The following is a 13,954-nucleotide window of genomic DNA, read 5'->3' as shown; positions in this document are numbered from 1 at the left end:
CCCACCACCACCGCCGCCACCTCTCCATCTGTCTGACTCCATCCCACCCTCCTTCCAGGAGCGGCAGAGCGAGGACAGAAGGACAGAAGGACAGAAGAAGCGACAGTACCAATGCAAACCCAGCCACACAGTGACACCACTCATGCATGCAGATGTGAGGGATGATAGCTACCTTTTTCGCCGGCGGCTCCTCCGCGCTGAGCGCTCGGGCCCCGAACAGGGGTGATGGGAGGGGGCGGGGGGGAGGCGGACAATTGTCAGCGGCGGGACCTCGATCACGCATTCGCCGCAACCGAGCGTTTTCGTGCAAACCCGCACGAAAACGCCCCCGTGCCTTTGCTGACGCTGGCTCCGCCTACTTGTGTCAATCAAACTGGGAGTAGGCGGGGTATGAGTGCGCCTGCTGAGGTAGAGGAGGCTTGTTATCTGCCTGTACAAAAACCTACTTTTAAAAACCTTGGTTGTCTTGCGTTTAATTTATTTATATAAACGCATGTAATTTTTATATTCATGCAACATTGTAGGGGAGGTTTATGTCTTTCTCAAGATTCTCTCATGCATTTCAGTAGAGACTTGTGGCTCTTCACCCAGGGCACCATCCATGTAGGGAGCGGAAAAAGAACTCAAAGAAAAAAAATATATCCATTTTTGCCTTTACTGCAGTTTTACCTATTTGTTTGTCTGTCAGTCTATCAGCCTATCTGATATTTTACACTAAGATGTCCTGGAGGACCCCATCAATTGTTTCTTATGCCTCTTTTGCTTACGGTGCTCCTCTTTCAATTTCTGTCTTGCCGCATGGTTAGGCAAGGCAAAAGATGTTGAAGTCAATGATGTGATCCTTACTCAATATGATTTACAGTGATGATTTGAACTTCCTTCTTCTTTTTCTGCTCTTTGATCTGCCATGCTCCTTTCCAACTCCTGGATTTTGGGGAAGATAAAATAAAAAGGACATGAAACATAACTTCTAATCAAATTTTTTTTGTTTTAATTAAGATTAAATGTTCATTTAAAACAGAAATTTAACATATCAAACAATTCAGGAAAACATCAGCAGCTCTATATATTCAGAAACACGAATCAGGCATTCTTCACGGCTGCCAAAAGAACAGGGTCCTTGGTGAGAGGCCCTCTCGGGGAAGTAAACAGACGGGAATGCAACATTAACACTGCAGATATTGATTTAAAGATGAAGTATCTCTTTGTGTAACAGCTCATAACTGTTTGTGTTAAGCCGGAAGGTGATGGCAGAAGATAACGATCTGGAAAAGTGAGTAACTTAATCCCTGTTCCCCCCCCCCCCAGTCAACGTAAAACGGACAATGTCCGCGCTTATTTCACTTCCAAACTGTACCTCCAGCCCATTAGCAGCATGGGCTGCTAATGGGCCTCTCTTTATGTGTAATATTTATAAAAATGCATCCATGGACTAGCCTGCTTCAAGATGCCTGCGCCGTGTGATTCGGTGAAGCTCATTATCAGCAGCTCGGGTTAACCGAGGACACAGCCCGCTGTCATATGATTCACTTCTACAGTTTTCTCTCACCTCTTAATATCCCTTTGGCTCTACCTTGAGTGTTTATGTCTTGTTTGAGCTCAGTTTCATGTCCATTTGTACATTACGCACTTTCCTGTGGATCCATCTGTCCATGCAGGCGCGCTGTAGAGGAGCTCCTCAGGGAGACGGACAGAGCCCGGCTGAGAGCAGAGACCATGGGCCCCGCAGGATGGTGAGCTCGGATTCTTGTGTTGAATGTATTTCTGGTGTTCTTTAAAGAGGTATATGTTTTTTAGTTACAGTTAAACTTTCTAGTTCCCCTTCTCTCACTAAAGTGTCCAAACTCACTATGCTCTTCCAAATGTGGAAATTTTAGCCTGTTTTAGTAAGATTTTACGACCAACAGGTTTTCTTGTGCCATATGTTGAGCATTTTAAATTAATAGATTGAAGAATTATTAGTTTGGGATGTTGCTTTATGTTGGGGATGAAAATTTGGGCCAATATTGTTATGCGATATTAATACTTATGTAATTTAACAATATCATACATATTTATTTCAATACATCTTCGGCGCCATATCAACTGCGCTGCCTTCTTTGCCTCTCTGCTTCAGTTAAACACCCCATAATCCTGAACTGCATCAGTAAAACTGCCATATGACCCTCTTGAAACACATACACAAATCCTATTAAGATATAAATAAACAATGGTTGTTGATATCTGCCTAGTTTTACTCATCAGGCCAGTAGCAATATGTTAAAAATGACAGCAGACGATACCGATATACATGCCGATATGTCGTGCGTCCCTACTTTATATCCCAATACGTCTTTAAACCCGTCTTCTGTTCCTTGATCTCCCTGATGCTATTTGTTTTCAAACAAACCTCTGAAGCCTTCATAAAAGAACTGGGTTATACTGAAATTGTTGGTTGAACATATCTAAAGGAAAGGGGGCTGAAGACATGTTCATGCCACACCTTTCAGATTTTTACTTGTAAAATGTTTTAGTATCTTTATCTTTCTTTTTTCTTTTTTCAAATTATCTTATAGTTTGTGTTAGGGTAAAAAAACAAATCCCAGTAACATACTATGAGAGTCTGTGATTGTAACATGGCAAAAGGCAGAATGAAAACATCTAAAGGCAAAGTCTATCCCTGGTGCCTTGTGAGTTATGATCATCTGACTCCTTTATATCACATCCATCTCCTCCTCTGAGTGACGTTCTGATGGCTGGATTGACCCTCTGTGTTCCCCTAACAGGTTGAAATGCCCCCTGCAGGGCACCAACAAACGTTTTCTCCTCAACACGCTTCGCTCCACAGACCTGCAGCGCCACTCCGACGTGTCCAGAACTAGCCACTCCAGCAACACGAGAGGACGCGTGAGGAGCGAGTCCCCGGACAGACGCCATGACCGCAGCAGATCGCCGCCAACGGATCGCAGGAGTAACGGAGGGCGCACAGACCGTAAACGCTCTCCTTCTCCTCCTCGAAGGGACGGCCGCACGAGTCAAGATAAGCGGCTGGACAGAGATAAGGAGCAGCAGCGCAGGCACAGAGACGACAGAGACAAAAGACACGACGATGGACGAAATGGAGGCAGAAGCAGACGGACACAGACTTCATAAGCGAACTGGCTCTGTCTGGGGAGAGGTGGCGGGTCTCCACACTCAGAACCATCTCAGGCTTTCAGAACTAGTGTGATGTAGAAGGTTGCGATTTATCAGACATGATTTAGGTTTAAAAAGTAAAGTGTGTTTTACTGATTATTTTTTATTCAAGATTTTGGTGAGATTAATGTGTATTTATTGTTCTTTTTGGTTCTTCTTCACTAAAATGTGACCTAATAAAAAGCTCAAGCTGCCGTTACGTTGGCATCTCCCCGGAAATCTCTCTTCAGCAAACATTTTCTCCTCCTCCCTTCTCACTTGACTCACGCTCGGGTCTAGCTGTGTTTCACCAAACCTCCATTATAATGCCATTACTATTCTTCAGCCGCTATTCACACGTCATGGTGTTGACACAGCCCAGGCTGCTGTCGCCACAGGGTAAGCTCAGTTTTATCGCATGTCCAAGTTTTTGTCAGGCTATCTGGAAGTGTTTTGTTTGCTAAAGCAGATAAAAAAAGAACATGTTTTCCTGACACACCTTTACTCTCTGGTCCAAGTGATCTCAGATTTGCCTTATTTCTAAAACACCATAGCTCAAATAATCTCAGCCTTGTTTCTTGAACATCGCAGTGTGTGGTGTAGAGTTGTGTCCATCTGGAAGACCTCGGCCCCAATCCCAAGTCTTTTGCCATCTACTGAAATATATGTTTATGTGCTTTTCACCATGGAGACGATCAACATGTGGCTCTATTGATGTGTTAAGGAAGCCCAGGCTGCCATCAGCCCGCCTGCATTGTTGGTTCTCATGACTCTCATCGTCATCTCAGCAATACTCCATGGATTCTCTTTGGATTTTAGGTCAGGAAATATTTTTGAACAATGACACCATGGTTATTAAAGCAGATGTAGTACTTTTTACAGTGTGGACACGCACCAAGTTCTGCTGAAAAATTAAATCAGCATCTCCATAAATTGTATCTGCACAGGCATGAATCATGTAAAGTGGCTTAGACTTGATAATACACAAATGGCGGGTGAAATGGCTCCGCAAAATCCTACAGATGATTCTGTCCTAGAGTAGATTTAACAACAAAGAATGCAACAATTATCACCCTGAAATACCCCAGTGTGGTGACTCTTAAAACTCAGACTCAAGCTGCAGGCTTCGGTTATTGCTGTTGCTTTTTTTTCCCCCTACACCTTTTACTTTCACTAAACCTCCCTTTTTATATGGTTGGATACAGAACTCCGTGAACAGTCAGGTTCTTTAGCAGTGACCATAACTTACACTCCTTGAAGACATCAAATAGAGTCAGCTGATGCAGAAAGCAGTTTTCCACGTAATTTTGTAGGACATAACATTCTAATTTTCAGAAAAAAAAACTTGATTTTGGTTTGTCATTAGCTGTAACCTGTAATCTTCTAATTTAACAGAAAATAAATGCTTAAAATAAAACCACACAGGTGGAAAAAATCTAAAGCATCACTTTTTGAACTTTACTTAATAGTGACATAAAGGAACTTTTCAGTGATACTCTAATTAATCTGTATATCTCTCCTGTCTGCACAGTAAGCATGTATGGGTGCAAACATTGCTTGACCTGCGAGATAAAGGGACCTGGGAAAGCAGCCGCAGTTGTCTTGGAAACGGGCAGTGGAAAGCTCGGACACGGGGATGTCCTATTTTCCACCACCGTTTTGTCACCCCTGTCTGGCGTTCAACATGTATCCATTACACTTTTCTAGATGCATCATTTAACACCATTTTCACCCAGCAGCTCCACACGGACAAGAGCCCTTGGCGACAACAAACAGGGCTGCTGCGGCCGCCGCACTCTCGCCGTGTTTGCTAGCCATTAGCCTCTCGCGGCCCTGCGTGCGCGCGTGAGAGTCCGCCTCATTAAACATCGGCGCTCGCGGCAAGCCAATTAAGCTGGAGAGAGCGACTGAACTCAATTAACCGCAGAGTGTCTGGAGCGTGACTCCGCAAGCTGCGGACTTCAAACCCGCGACGTCGCAACGACTATAAGACGCGTTCATTTACACGCAGAACCTTCCTGAATGAACCTCCTTCGACTCTGATGGTGTGTGCAGCATCAATGGACTATTTGCAATGAGATCTTCAAATGCAATTATGGCACTTTCCACGGTATCTTAATGGGGGCACTCTGCGGTGCAATAAAGTTCAAGTAAACCAGTTCTATACATAACACCCACCTGCATTATGGCTTAATGGTATTTATATTTGATCATTGTTGCAAAGAGGAAGGAAACTGTTAACTCAGGCTATTCTCCACTATGTGGTTTATGAAGCATGATGTGCCTTGAATGCATTTTAGATAACTTTCCAAGCAATTTTAAGGGGGCGACAGGAGGGATGATGAGACTTAAGTATAGAGAGGTGAGATGGGGAACTGTGATAGCAGAGAGTGACCACTTTCCATGCCTGTAAATCTGTGGGACAATAAAATGACAGATGGATGGACAAGATATAAACAGCATAAGATCAGGAGTTAATGATATTCCGCCGCCCTGAAAATCTCCCTGATTTCAGAGTTTGACATCTGGATTAATCCCATGCAGAAGAGAGCTCTGAAGAAGCACCCTTCCTCCACTCCTTTTCCAAATAAATTAATATAATTCATTTCATAACAACAACTTTTCTTGCAAAAGGTTATAGAAATTTAATTCTATTAATTATCTGGTAAAAAAAAATAGTTTCCAATAGTATTCATTGAATTTTGATATATTTGTTTATTATGCTGAGTGATTTGCTACAATTATATTAAAAGGTTGAGGGAGGCTTTTGTTTTCACTTATGGCCAACTGGTTTATAGTCCTCTAATAAACCAGTTGTTTAGCTGACTTTGGTTTCTTTAAAATAACCTTAATTACATTTTATCATGTCAAAACCTAGCAGAAAAATCAGTTATTCAGTTATTGAACCCATACTCTATCACATTTTGTGATTATTAGTACTCTTTGTAAAACACACAACATAATGCCACCTCCCTCGTGCTTCACAGCTGGAACGGTGTTCTCCAGATTCCAGTTGTCCTCTTTTAACTACCGAATGCCCAAACACTTCAGTTTTATTTCCATCAGCCCCTAAGACATTTCTCACAAAGTAAGGCTGTTATCTCTGAGTTGTGCTAGATGGGTATCAACCATAATGTCTTGCCTGATTTCTATTTTTGCTGCCATCTGGAAGCAGCATGTTTGAGGTGTTCCCGTAAAGTACCCACAGGAACTTAACATTCTCCAGATACAAACAATATATATATGTAATGATTCTTTGTAATATTTTTAAAGAATAAAATCACTGAAGCAACATTTCAGTGATTGGAAAAAGCTTTGAGACTCAGTGACCTTTTGTCTATACTTTACTGCTTCGATTTTTACAATTTGCATTTAGTCTCGATCGCTATGAAGAAAGAATCAAATGAAACACAACGAATTTACAAAGTTAATGGCGGTTAGTGAAAAATGAACTAAGCCCTTCCACAAAATAACTTGCTAACATAATTTCTATGACCTTATAGTTAGCTAAGTTATCCGGGACAGTAGATATCACAGCCATTTTTGGCTGAATTGCATAAAAAGACTTCCAGTTTAAGTGAAGAAATTCATTTGCTGGGAAGAGAGCTTCAATGCACCCAAGATTTCGGTCACTAAATCTTGGTGACCGAAATCTAAACTGCACGCATGTAGGCCTAAAAGGTGTTTTTCTGTTCTGACAATTGCCCCTGGCACATTTTCACTCGCCCTCTTGTCTGGGGGGAAATAAACAGGTGGATGCAGGTGAACGTTGTTGTATTTGCAGAGCGGCACTGATTTACGCGCTCTGCTCAGAATCTCCTGGAAACCGGCCGCTGCAGCTCTCCCGTTTTGTGCAAACAGTGAAACCAATGGCTTGGTGCGCCGCAGGGTCACATGGTGTCAGAGGGACACACCTGTGCGGAGCCCGCGGCGGCCTTGCAGTTGCGCCACAGGTGCGTAAGAGCTGAAGGTCCACGCCGAGGCAGGATCGCAGGTACTCAGCCTCGGGTCCTCTCCAACCATGAATCGGGAAGACCCCTTCTATCCCTCTCAGGTTTTTAAAGACTCCTGCGCCTACCAGAGATCCCTGAGAGATGACTACAGTCCGCCGCCCTGCCTCTACATGAGCAGGCAGGTGCACTCCGTGTACACGCCGCCGTCCCTGGGGACCCTGGAGCAGGCCAGCCTTCCCGACATCGCTCCTGCCGCTTTCACCATGCCCGGCATGCGGGAGGATCCGGGCGTGCCACCGCTCCACCACCCGCAGGACCTCCAGCAGCAGCCAACACTCCATCCTCCGAGTTATATAGACGCAGGAGAGCAGAACAGATATCACCTCCCTTTTCCCTGGATGAAGACCACCAAATCCCACTCGCACACCTGGAAGGGCCAATGGACAGGTACAGAAAACCCGCACATAAATCGAGGAAAGAAAATAAATGTGTATGATTTTTTTTAAGGACCCACAATGCGGAATCAAGTAATAAATCTGAGCTCTATTTGACTTTCGGGGGCCTTTATTGACATCTCTTAGAAAAGGGCTTGAATTTACTGCATTTGGAATAAAAGGTCAGCGCTTGCTATAGTGCCACAACTTGATACTGCAGCGCGTAGATTCTGAAACTTAAACCTGTAGCAAGATTATAACTTTTAAGGAAATTATATCCATTAAAAATTTATAAATAGATTATTAATGTGGTGTGTCATCTTAAGGCTGATATATAAATGCTGCCAAAACATGATATGACTTCTGCACAAACGCTTTTTTCACCCATCATGGATTTTACATTATTTTGAAAGTTATATATATTACTTATATAATTTTATTTGGGTTAAATAAAAAAAAACAACAAATATATATATATATATATATATATATATATATATATATATATATATATATATATATATATATATATATATATATATATATATATATATTAGAAAAGTTTTTTAATATATATTAACAGAAACTGTTTTTTTTATTTTAATTAAACTTACAAACTACCCATAATTAAGATGGTTAAATAAATGCACGTTTGATTCCTTAGTTCTTAACAATAACTTTGGTTATGTATAAAATATATTTTTGACTCATTGGTTATTTGAGGTCTGTGTTGCCCTGCGACAGACTGGCGACCTGTCCAGGATGTACCCCGCCTCTCGCCCGGAACGTTAGCTGGAGATAGGCACCAGCACCCCTCCCGACCCCACTGAGGGACAAGGGTGTTCAGAAAATGGATGGATGGATGGATGGATGGTTATTTGAGTCAAAAAGAGCAGAAAAAGTGCTTTTTACATAGAAACAGGAAGAGGAAAAAAAAACTATTAAATAATCACTTTGATTTAGGTTAGTACAAATAAACGGAACTAAAAAAAATACAGCTTAAATTATCAAGATGTCACAATAGTTCCCATTTTCAATTGAACTAGTTTTGAATAAATTAGATGTCATTTGGCCTGGACATAAATAATAAATTTATTGTTTTGTTTCTGTTGCATGACCAACTTTCTGAATTTATCATCAGTTATTTGGCTCTGCTCTAAGTTTTACCACAATCCCAATAAAAAAAAAAGTTTATTAAAGTGTCTTAAAGAATAAAAAAACAGAATTACATCATATAAAAGACTTATTTTGTTTTCCAGGGTCTTACGTGATGACCGAGGCAGAGGAAAACAAGCGCACGCGGACCGCGTACACGCGCGCCCAGCTGCTGGAGCTCGAGAAGGAGTTCCTCTTCAACCGCTACATCTCGAGGCCGCGACGCGTGGAGCTGGCGCTGACCCTGAGCCTCACCGAGCGCCACATCAAGATCTGGTTCCAGAACCGACGCATGAAGTGGAAGAAGGAGGAGGACCGGAGGAGGGCCAGGGGGTCTGAGCCGGACCAGGACTCTTCCATCACCTCTGGGGATCAGGGAGAGACTGCGGGGGCAGGGGTGTCTTCCTCGAATGGACCTCACACCAGCACGCCCCCTCTTTCCCCACTGCATGGCCACACGTTGTCCGCGTCGGGGTCCAGAGAACCAGCATAGACGTGGAGAGCACTCCTCTTAATTGGATTATATAGGAAATATATATATTTTTTGTTGCACAAAGATTAAGCTGTTCTTACAGCTAGTTAAAGGACCTGTCAAGATCCCCTCATACATTCCAGTGTTTTTTTTTTTTTTTTTTTTTTACATAGGAAATGTGGCTCACTGCCCAGGGCGCCATTCATCCAGGGAGCAGAAATCAATCAATCAATCAATGAGTCAATCAATCAATCAATCAATCAATGAGTCAATCAATCAATCAATGCACAAGTCAATTCAAAGTTACATTTCGGACAGAAAACAAGTAGGCAACAGGTTTTACTATTGTGTACATTCCATATCAGCATCCACCTGTGTATACAAGTTTAAATCACATGCTTTATTAATTACACTGTTTAAAAGTGTATATGCTAACTTTGAAATAAAAACATATACAAGTATTGCAGCTCCCTGTTAAATGTGGTTACACTGGAACAGAGGTCTAGGCTTTATAACTTGTTTGTTGCGTCAGAGAGCACCAGACCTTGGAGACGCAGGCGGCAGATCTTCTTCACCTCCCCAATGCCACGCGCCCTTTCCGCCGCGCGCTCGTTCTGGCAGCGCTCAGAGAGCTCGCGCAAGATGGTCACCTTGTCATTCATCCGCGCGCAGATGACAAACGGGAATCCGAAACGCCCCTTGTACTCCTCGTTCAGCCGCGTCATCTGCGAGGCCTCCGCCGAGCTCAGCACGTCCATCCCGGCTCGGGTCTGCTCTTCCTGGGACTCCCGGGTCAATGCACCGCTGTGGAGATGCTTGCCCGCGAGGTCCGGGTGACACCTGAGGATCCCCTCTTTACCTGAACACAACTGGTGATTCATTATACTGCTCCCAGAATGGATGTAATAAATAAAAGTACAAGATGCGTGAAACAGCGAAAATCCTTTAACCTCACCCGACTCTGGGAGAGCATCGATGAATTCATGAATCGCAGCTTCTAAAGCATTTAAGCTCGTAAAGGGACGACGGGTCCAAACAGCGGCTGTTATAAGAGGACATTTCTCCACTACATTACCGAAAATATTTACAAAATCTTCATAAGGAAGAGCATTTACTGCCGAAATGTCCATGGGAACAGTTTTTTGGTTGAACGGGTAGTGTTTAATGACCTTCGGACAACACTTTTGAAAACAGGTTAACGCACTGCTGGACATTCAACTGGCAAACATCTGATGTCTGGCGACACCTAGCGGCTGTAAAGCAAAGAACAGGACATCGTCTACGATAGGGCCTTACACAACTATTCATCTGTAAACTTCAATGTTTTCTCAAGTTCAAATTACAAGCCTTAATGTATTTTATTGGGATTCCAATATTTTAGTACAAAACAGTACATCATTGTAGAAATAAAAAGGTCATATTTTTATTTAGGCAAACAACTAAAATTTTACAGCACTATTGAGGAATTTTTCTTCTCCAGGAACTTCTTTCAGATCCGTACAGGTCGTTGTCGTTAGGCCCAACCATCTGGATCATCTGAAGCTGAGGCTGATATTGGGGTTTCTGTTGAAAACCAAAATGATTTAGTATCTTTTATGGATTTGCTTGTGTCTGTGTTGATGCCATGTGCAACACATACCTTTCTCTTGATGTAGCACACGAGCACAAATTAGATTATTGTCAGAGCCAAGAGCAGAGCCAATATGCTGATTCTCAGTGGCATTATTAAGTGACCGTCATAAGATTGATGAGCTAAAAATGTGAAAACGTGACAGAAGTCAGCTATAGCAACGTGATTGAATGAATGTCGAGGGTGAATGATCTTGTCTTACCTGTGGAGGCTTGGAATTTGAGGTTTGGAACCTCATAACGTTCCTCACTGCACCTGGACCCAGCTTGGTCCATTAAGCAAAACTTAAATTTTGTTGCAACCGTTACATTTATTGTGCTCACGTTGCCGGTGAGTTTCTGGTTACAGAAGCCATCAGAAGCTGGGTGGTTATTACTCTCAATCACTTCCCAGGATGGGTTTGTTTCAGAGCTGCAGTCAGACAAAGATCACTGAGCTTCAACAATCAGGCCTGCTGATCTCTCATGGCTGAGCTGCTACGTATTACTCACCTGTTGCCGGATGATAAACTTGACATCATCCATGTAGAGTTAGCAGGCAAGACACTCACAGTCTCAACATAAAGGTAATTATCTGTTTTCTTAAATGATGGCTCTTGTTTCTCTAGAAGGGAAATTTTAAATTACAGGTGATGCTGTATTTATTTGCGTTTTAACAATGACACACAAGATACCTACCTAGAACACAAACAATTGTTTTCTTTGTTTCCGTTTTTCCTCCAGCCTCCAGGTGTAGTTTATACTCTCCAGACTGTAATGGTCCACAATACTTCACAGTCCTGAGAAAATAGTGGCACGTCCAACAGGTTAATATGGTAAAAGGAAAGCTGAACAATTTCCCTTCTTGGGGTTGATACATAAAAAAAATATCTGGTCTTTATGAGGCTTTAACAGTATATTTCCAGCCAATGATAATAAAAAATGAAAAGTGGGGGAGCTGTGTGTGAAAAACAAAGTACATCCTATAATTAAAGAGATTGTTGAACCAGTTTTAGCAGCAATAACTATGTTTTCTCACATCATTGTAGAGGACTTGTGTCCCACTGACCAGACTGATCTCACTTTAAGGTCTAATATACTTTTAAACAGAGGAGCTCTGGGTTGACGCTATGGCTACAGGACAGGCCCAAAGATTGACCTGTTGCAAGTTGTTTTGAGCTGTTTTTGCTAACATGCGAGATGGTTGTCAGAATATTGTTGTTCATTCAGTTTAGCTAGAAAAACTTCTTCATGATACAACCCCACACCTTCATGCATTAATTAGGATTTTGTGTGACACAACACTAAAAAGACTTGTATAACTGTGAAGTGAAAACACAAGGGCATTTGATTTTGTTGTAGTATTTTTTTTTACAAACACAATAACTGATTTGTAGTGCACTTCTCCACTCCACTTTGAAAATAAAAAAAAAAACAAAACGGTCCTATGACTTGACCTTTCATTAAGCTGCATGAGAACTTGCTCACCGGCCTGTCTTTTGTGTTCCTTGATCTTCATGAAGCTGTTTGTTCATTAATGTTTAAACAATCACAGATTTATTCTGATGATGGATTACACACTGGTGGACTTTAGTAAATAATTTGTTGGCCTCTGAAGGCAGCTGCTTATAATGCATTTGGATTAGACATAGCCAAATAAAGGGGGTGATTATAAATTATTTAATTTAAAAAACATATCTCTTGAAAAAACCCAAATCCTTTTTATTATGTCACTGTATGTTAAAAACAAAAAAGGAAATTTAAAAATATTTTAATGATAAAATTTATATTATATAATTATCTTTGAAAAATGATTATTCTGAGATGATGAGGCATTGCTTTATAAAGCTACCTTTGCTTTGTTGCTGTCTTGTCTCTGATGCATTTAGTGAAACTCCCATCAGGAGCTTCCCAGTAGCAGAGCTGCAGCACTGGGTGGTAGGAAACATTTGCTGCCAAACAGGAGCTGGTCTCAGTTATCACAAAGTGATCAGGCAGCTGGGAGGAGAGGAAGCTCTCAGCTGAGGAGACAAGAAATTAAAATGTTCAACAGATGTATATTATTAATTAAAAATATAAAATGGTAGTTATTACAAGATAACAGTAATAGTTCATGTAAAGAACTGATATTGACCCGTAACATGAACATCCACAGATTTACTTCCGCCTGAGTTTTTGCAGGTGTATGTGCCGTTGTGTTGTGAGGTAACTGATCTGATGAAGGCATACAGCATGCAGCTCTTCTGTTGTCTGTCCTTTTTAATACAGATCTGGAAGAAAAACATTGAAATCATAATCATGTAGAACAATGTTTTTGAAATGAGCTGAAATCTGTGGTTAATGTGGTTGTATTTTGATATCAATAAAAAAAAAAATCACAGTTTTCATCACTGTACCTCATTCTCTGCACAGGTTTCCGCCAAAACCTTGCCATCATGTTCCCATATAGTACTACAATCTAAATTTTTTCTGCAGCGAAGTACCAAAGGCTGACCGGGACTTATGGTCACACTAGAAACCTCGTCTGGTTTCATTGAAGCAGTATTTAAGTCTGAAACATAAAACACTTCAAGTTATTTAATGCGTTTATTTATATTTTTCTAATTTAATTTGAGAATAATTCTGAGAGCTGTTTTCCTTCTCTGGTCAGGTTAACTCTGAGTTAAGACATTTTCTAATATGTGTCTGTTTTTAACGTAATTACCAAAGTCACACAGCTGGGTGCATTCTTGTCCTTCATCATTTTTGGCACAACACATCGCTCCACTATATGCATAGTTTGAAGTTGTGGCTGAGCTCTCTGTTGTCCAATCATCAATGTCTTTTCTCCTCTCGCTTGAGGATGGACTGAGAAGAAACATTGATAGTCAGAGAGTGAAATGATAAAACTATGCATATATGAACAGAGAAACTAGTTGTCTTACCGAGACCATTCAATACTGGGCCTTGGAGAACCCTCAGAGATGCATTTAAAATAAGGAGACGTGTATTGATCATTTATATGATCCAGAGACATCTTTGGTTTTGAGGGACGTTCTAGGAAGCATGTGAATAAAATTGGTTAACATTATGTTAAATCCACTAATTATCTACATTAAGGTAGTTTTATGCTTCTCTGTTTAGTTGAGTCTTAATAAAGATGAGAAATGATGACTCACCAACAACACGAAGATCAACAG

At 41.4% G+C, this 13,954-nt stretch overlaps 4 protein-coding genes and 1 long non-coding RNA gene across 5 annotated transcripts in view; 3 read left to right on the top strand and 2 right to left on the bottom strand.

The window, feature by feature from the left end:
• lnx2a (ligand of numb-protein X 2a) overlaps window positions 1-371 on the bottom strand; it is a 23,889-nt gene extending 23,518 nt beyond the window's left edge. The window contains exon 1 of the mRNA XM_015018624.1: window positions 173-371. The gene's annotated coding sequence lies outside the window, so the exon portion shown is untranslated. The remainder of the gene's footprint in view (window positions 1-172) is intronic.
• Window positions 1-6,747, top strand: part of LOC106937226 (uncharacterized) — a 20,741-nt gene extending 13,994 nt beyond the window's left edge. The window contains exon 3 of the long non-coding RNA XR_001422342.1: window positions 6,737-6,747. This is a non-coding gene — a long non-coding RNA (uncharacterized LOC106937226). The remainder of the gene's footprint in view (window positions 1-6,736) is intronic.
• Window positions 1,066-3,388, top strand: si:ch211-140b10.6 (uncharacterized LOC106937224). Its single transcript, XM_015018628.1, has 3 exons — window positions 1,066-1,273; window positions 1,659-1,733; window positions 2,766-3,388. The coding sequence occupies exons 1-3, from the start codon at window positions 1,248-1,250 to the stop codon at window positions 3,130-3,132; spliced, it is 468 nt and encodes a 155-aa protein (XP_014874114.1). The 5' UTR covers window positions 1,066-1,247; the 3' UTR covers window positions 3,133-3,388.
• A 394-nt stretch (window positions 6,748-7,141) lies between the features above and the next one.
• pdx1 (pancreatic and duodenal homeobox 1) lies at window positions 7,142-9,396 on the top strand. Its single transcript, XM_015018626.1, has 2 exons — window positions 7,142-7,553; window positions 8,800-9,396. Exons 1-2 carry the CDS (start codon window positions 7,175-7,177, stop codon window positions 9,186-9,188), a joined length of 768 nt encoding a protein of 255 aa, XP_014874112.1. The 5' UTR covers window positions 7,142-7,174; the 3' UTR covers window positions 9,189-9,396.
• Window positions 9,397-9,488: 92 nt separating this feature from the next.
• urad (ureidoimidazoline (2-oxo-4-hydroxy-4-carboxy-5-) decarboxylase) lies at window positions 9,489-13,954 on the bottom strand. Its single transcript, XM_015018627.1, has 12 exons — window positions 13,934-13,954; window positions 13,700-13,811; window positions 13,480-13,622; window positions 13,172-13,326; window positions 12,910-13,045; window positions 12,628-12,796; window positions 11,475-11,575; window positions 11,289-11,400; window positions 11,000-11,208; window positions 10,807-10,919; window positions 10,123-10,730; window positions 9,489-10,026 (listed from the first exon to the last, which is right to left on the bottom strand). Exons 11-12 carry the CDS (start codon window positions 10,379-10,381, stop codon window positions 9,677-9,679), a joined length of 609 nt encoding a protein of 202 aa, XP_014874113.1. The 5' UTR covers window positions 10,382-10,730; window positions 10,807-10,919; window positions 11,000-11,208; window positions 11,289-11,400; window positions 11,475-11,575; window positions 12,628-12,796; window positions 12,910-13,045; window positions 13,172-13,326; window positions 13,480-13,622; window positions 13,700-13,811; window positions 13,934-13,954; the 3' UTR covers window positions 9,489-9,676.

The sequence above is a fragment of the Poecilia latipinna genome, unplaced genomic scaffold (genome assembly GCF_001443285.1).
Source record: "Poecilia latipinna isolate Pla-1442-1.1 unplaced genomic scaffold, P_latipinna-1.0 Scaffold2297, whole genome shotgun sequence".
Taxonomy (NCBI): Eukaryota; Metazoa; Chordata; class Actinopteri; order Cyprinodontiformes; family Poeciliidae; genus Poecilia; species Poecilia latipinna.
The sequence above is the reverse complement of the archived record's forward strand: the minus strand, read 5'-3'. Positions and strand labels throughout refer to the sequence as shown.

Coding starts and splice junctions, on each gene's coding strand:
- si:ch211-140b10.6 (XM_015018628.1), top strand. CDS start 1,248: ATGGCAGAAGATAACGATCTGGAAAA. Junction 1,274..1,658: donor GAAGATAACGATCTGGAAAA/GTGAGTAACTTA, acceptor CTGTCCATGCAG/GCGCGCTGTAGAGGAGCTCC. Junction 1,734..2,765: donor ACCATGGGCCCCGCAGGATG/GTGAGCTCGGAT, acceptor TTCCCCTAACAG/GTTGAAATGCCCCCTGCAGG.
- pdx1 (XM_015018626.1), top strand. CDS start 7,175: ATGAATCGGGAAGACCCCTTCTATCCCTCTCAGGTTTTTAAAGACTCC. Junction 7,554..8,799: donor CTGGAAGGGCCAATGGACAG/GTACAGAAAACC, acceptor TTTGTTTTCCAG/GGTCTTACGTGATGACCGAG.
- urad (XM_015018627.1), bottom strand. CDS start 10,381: ATGTCCAGCAGTGCGTTAACCTGTTTTCAAAAGTGTTGTCCGAAGGTC. Junction 10,027..10,122: donor CGATGCTCTCCCAGAGTCGG/GTGAGGTTAAAG, acceptor AGTTGTGTTCAG/GTAAAGAGGGGATCCTCAGG.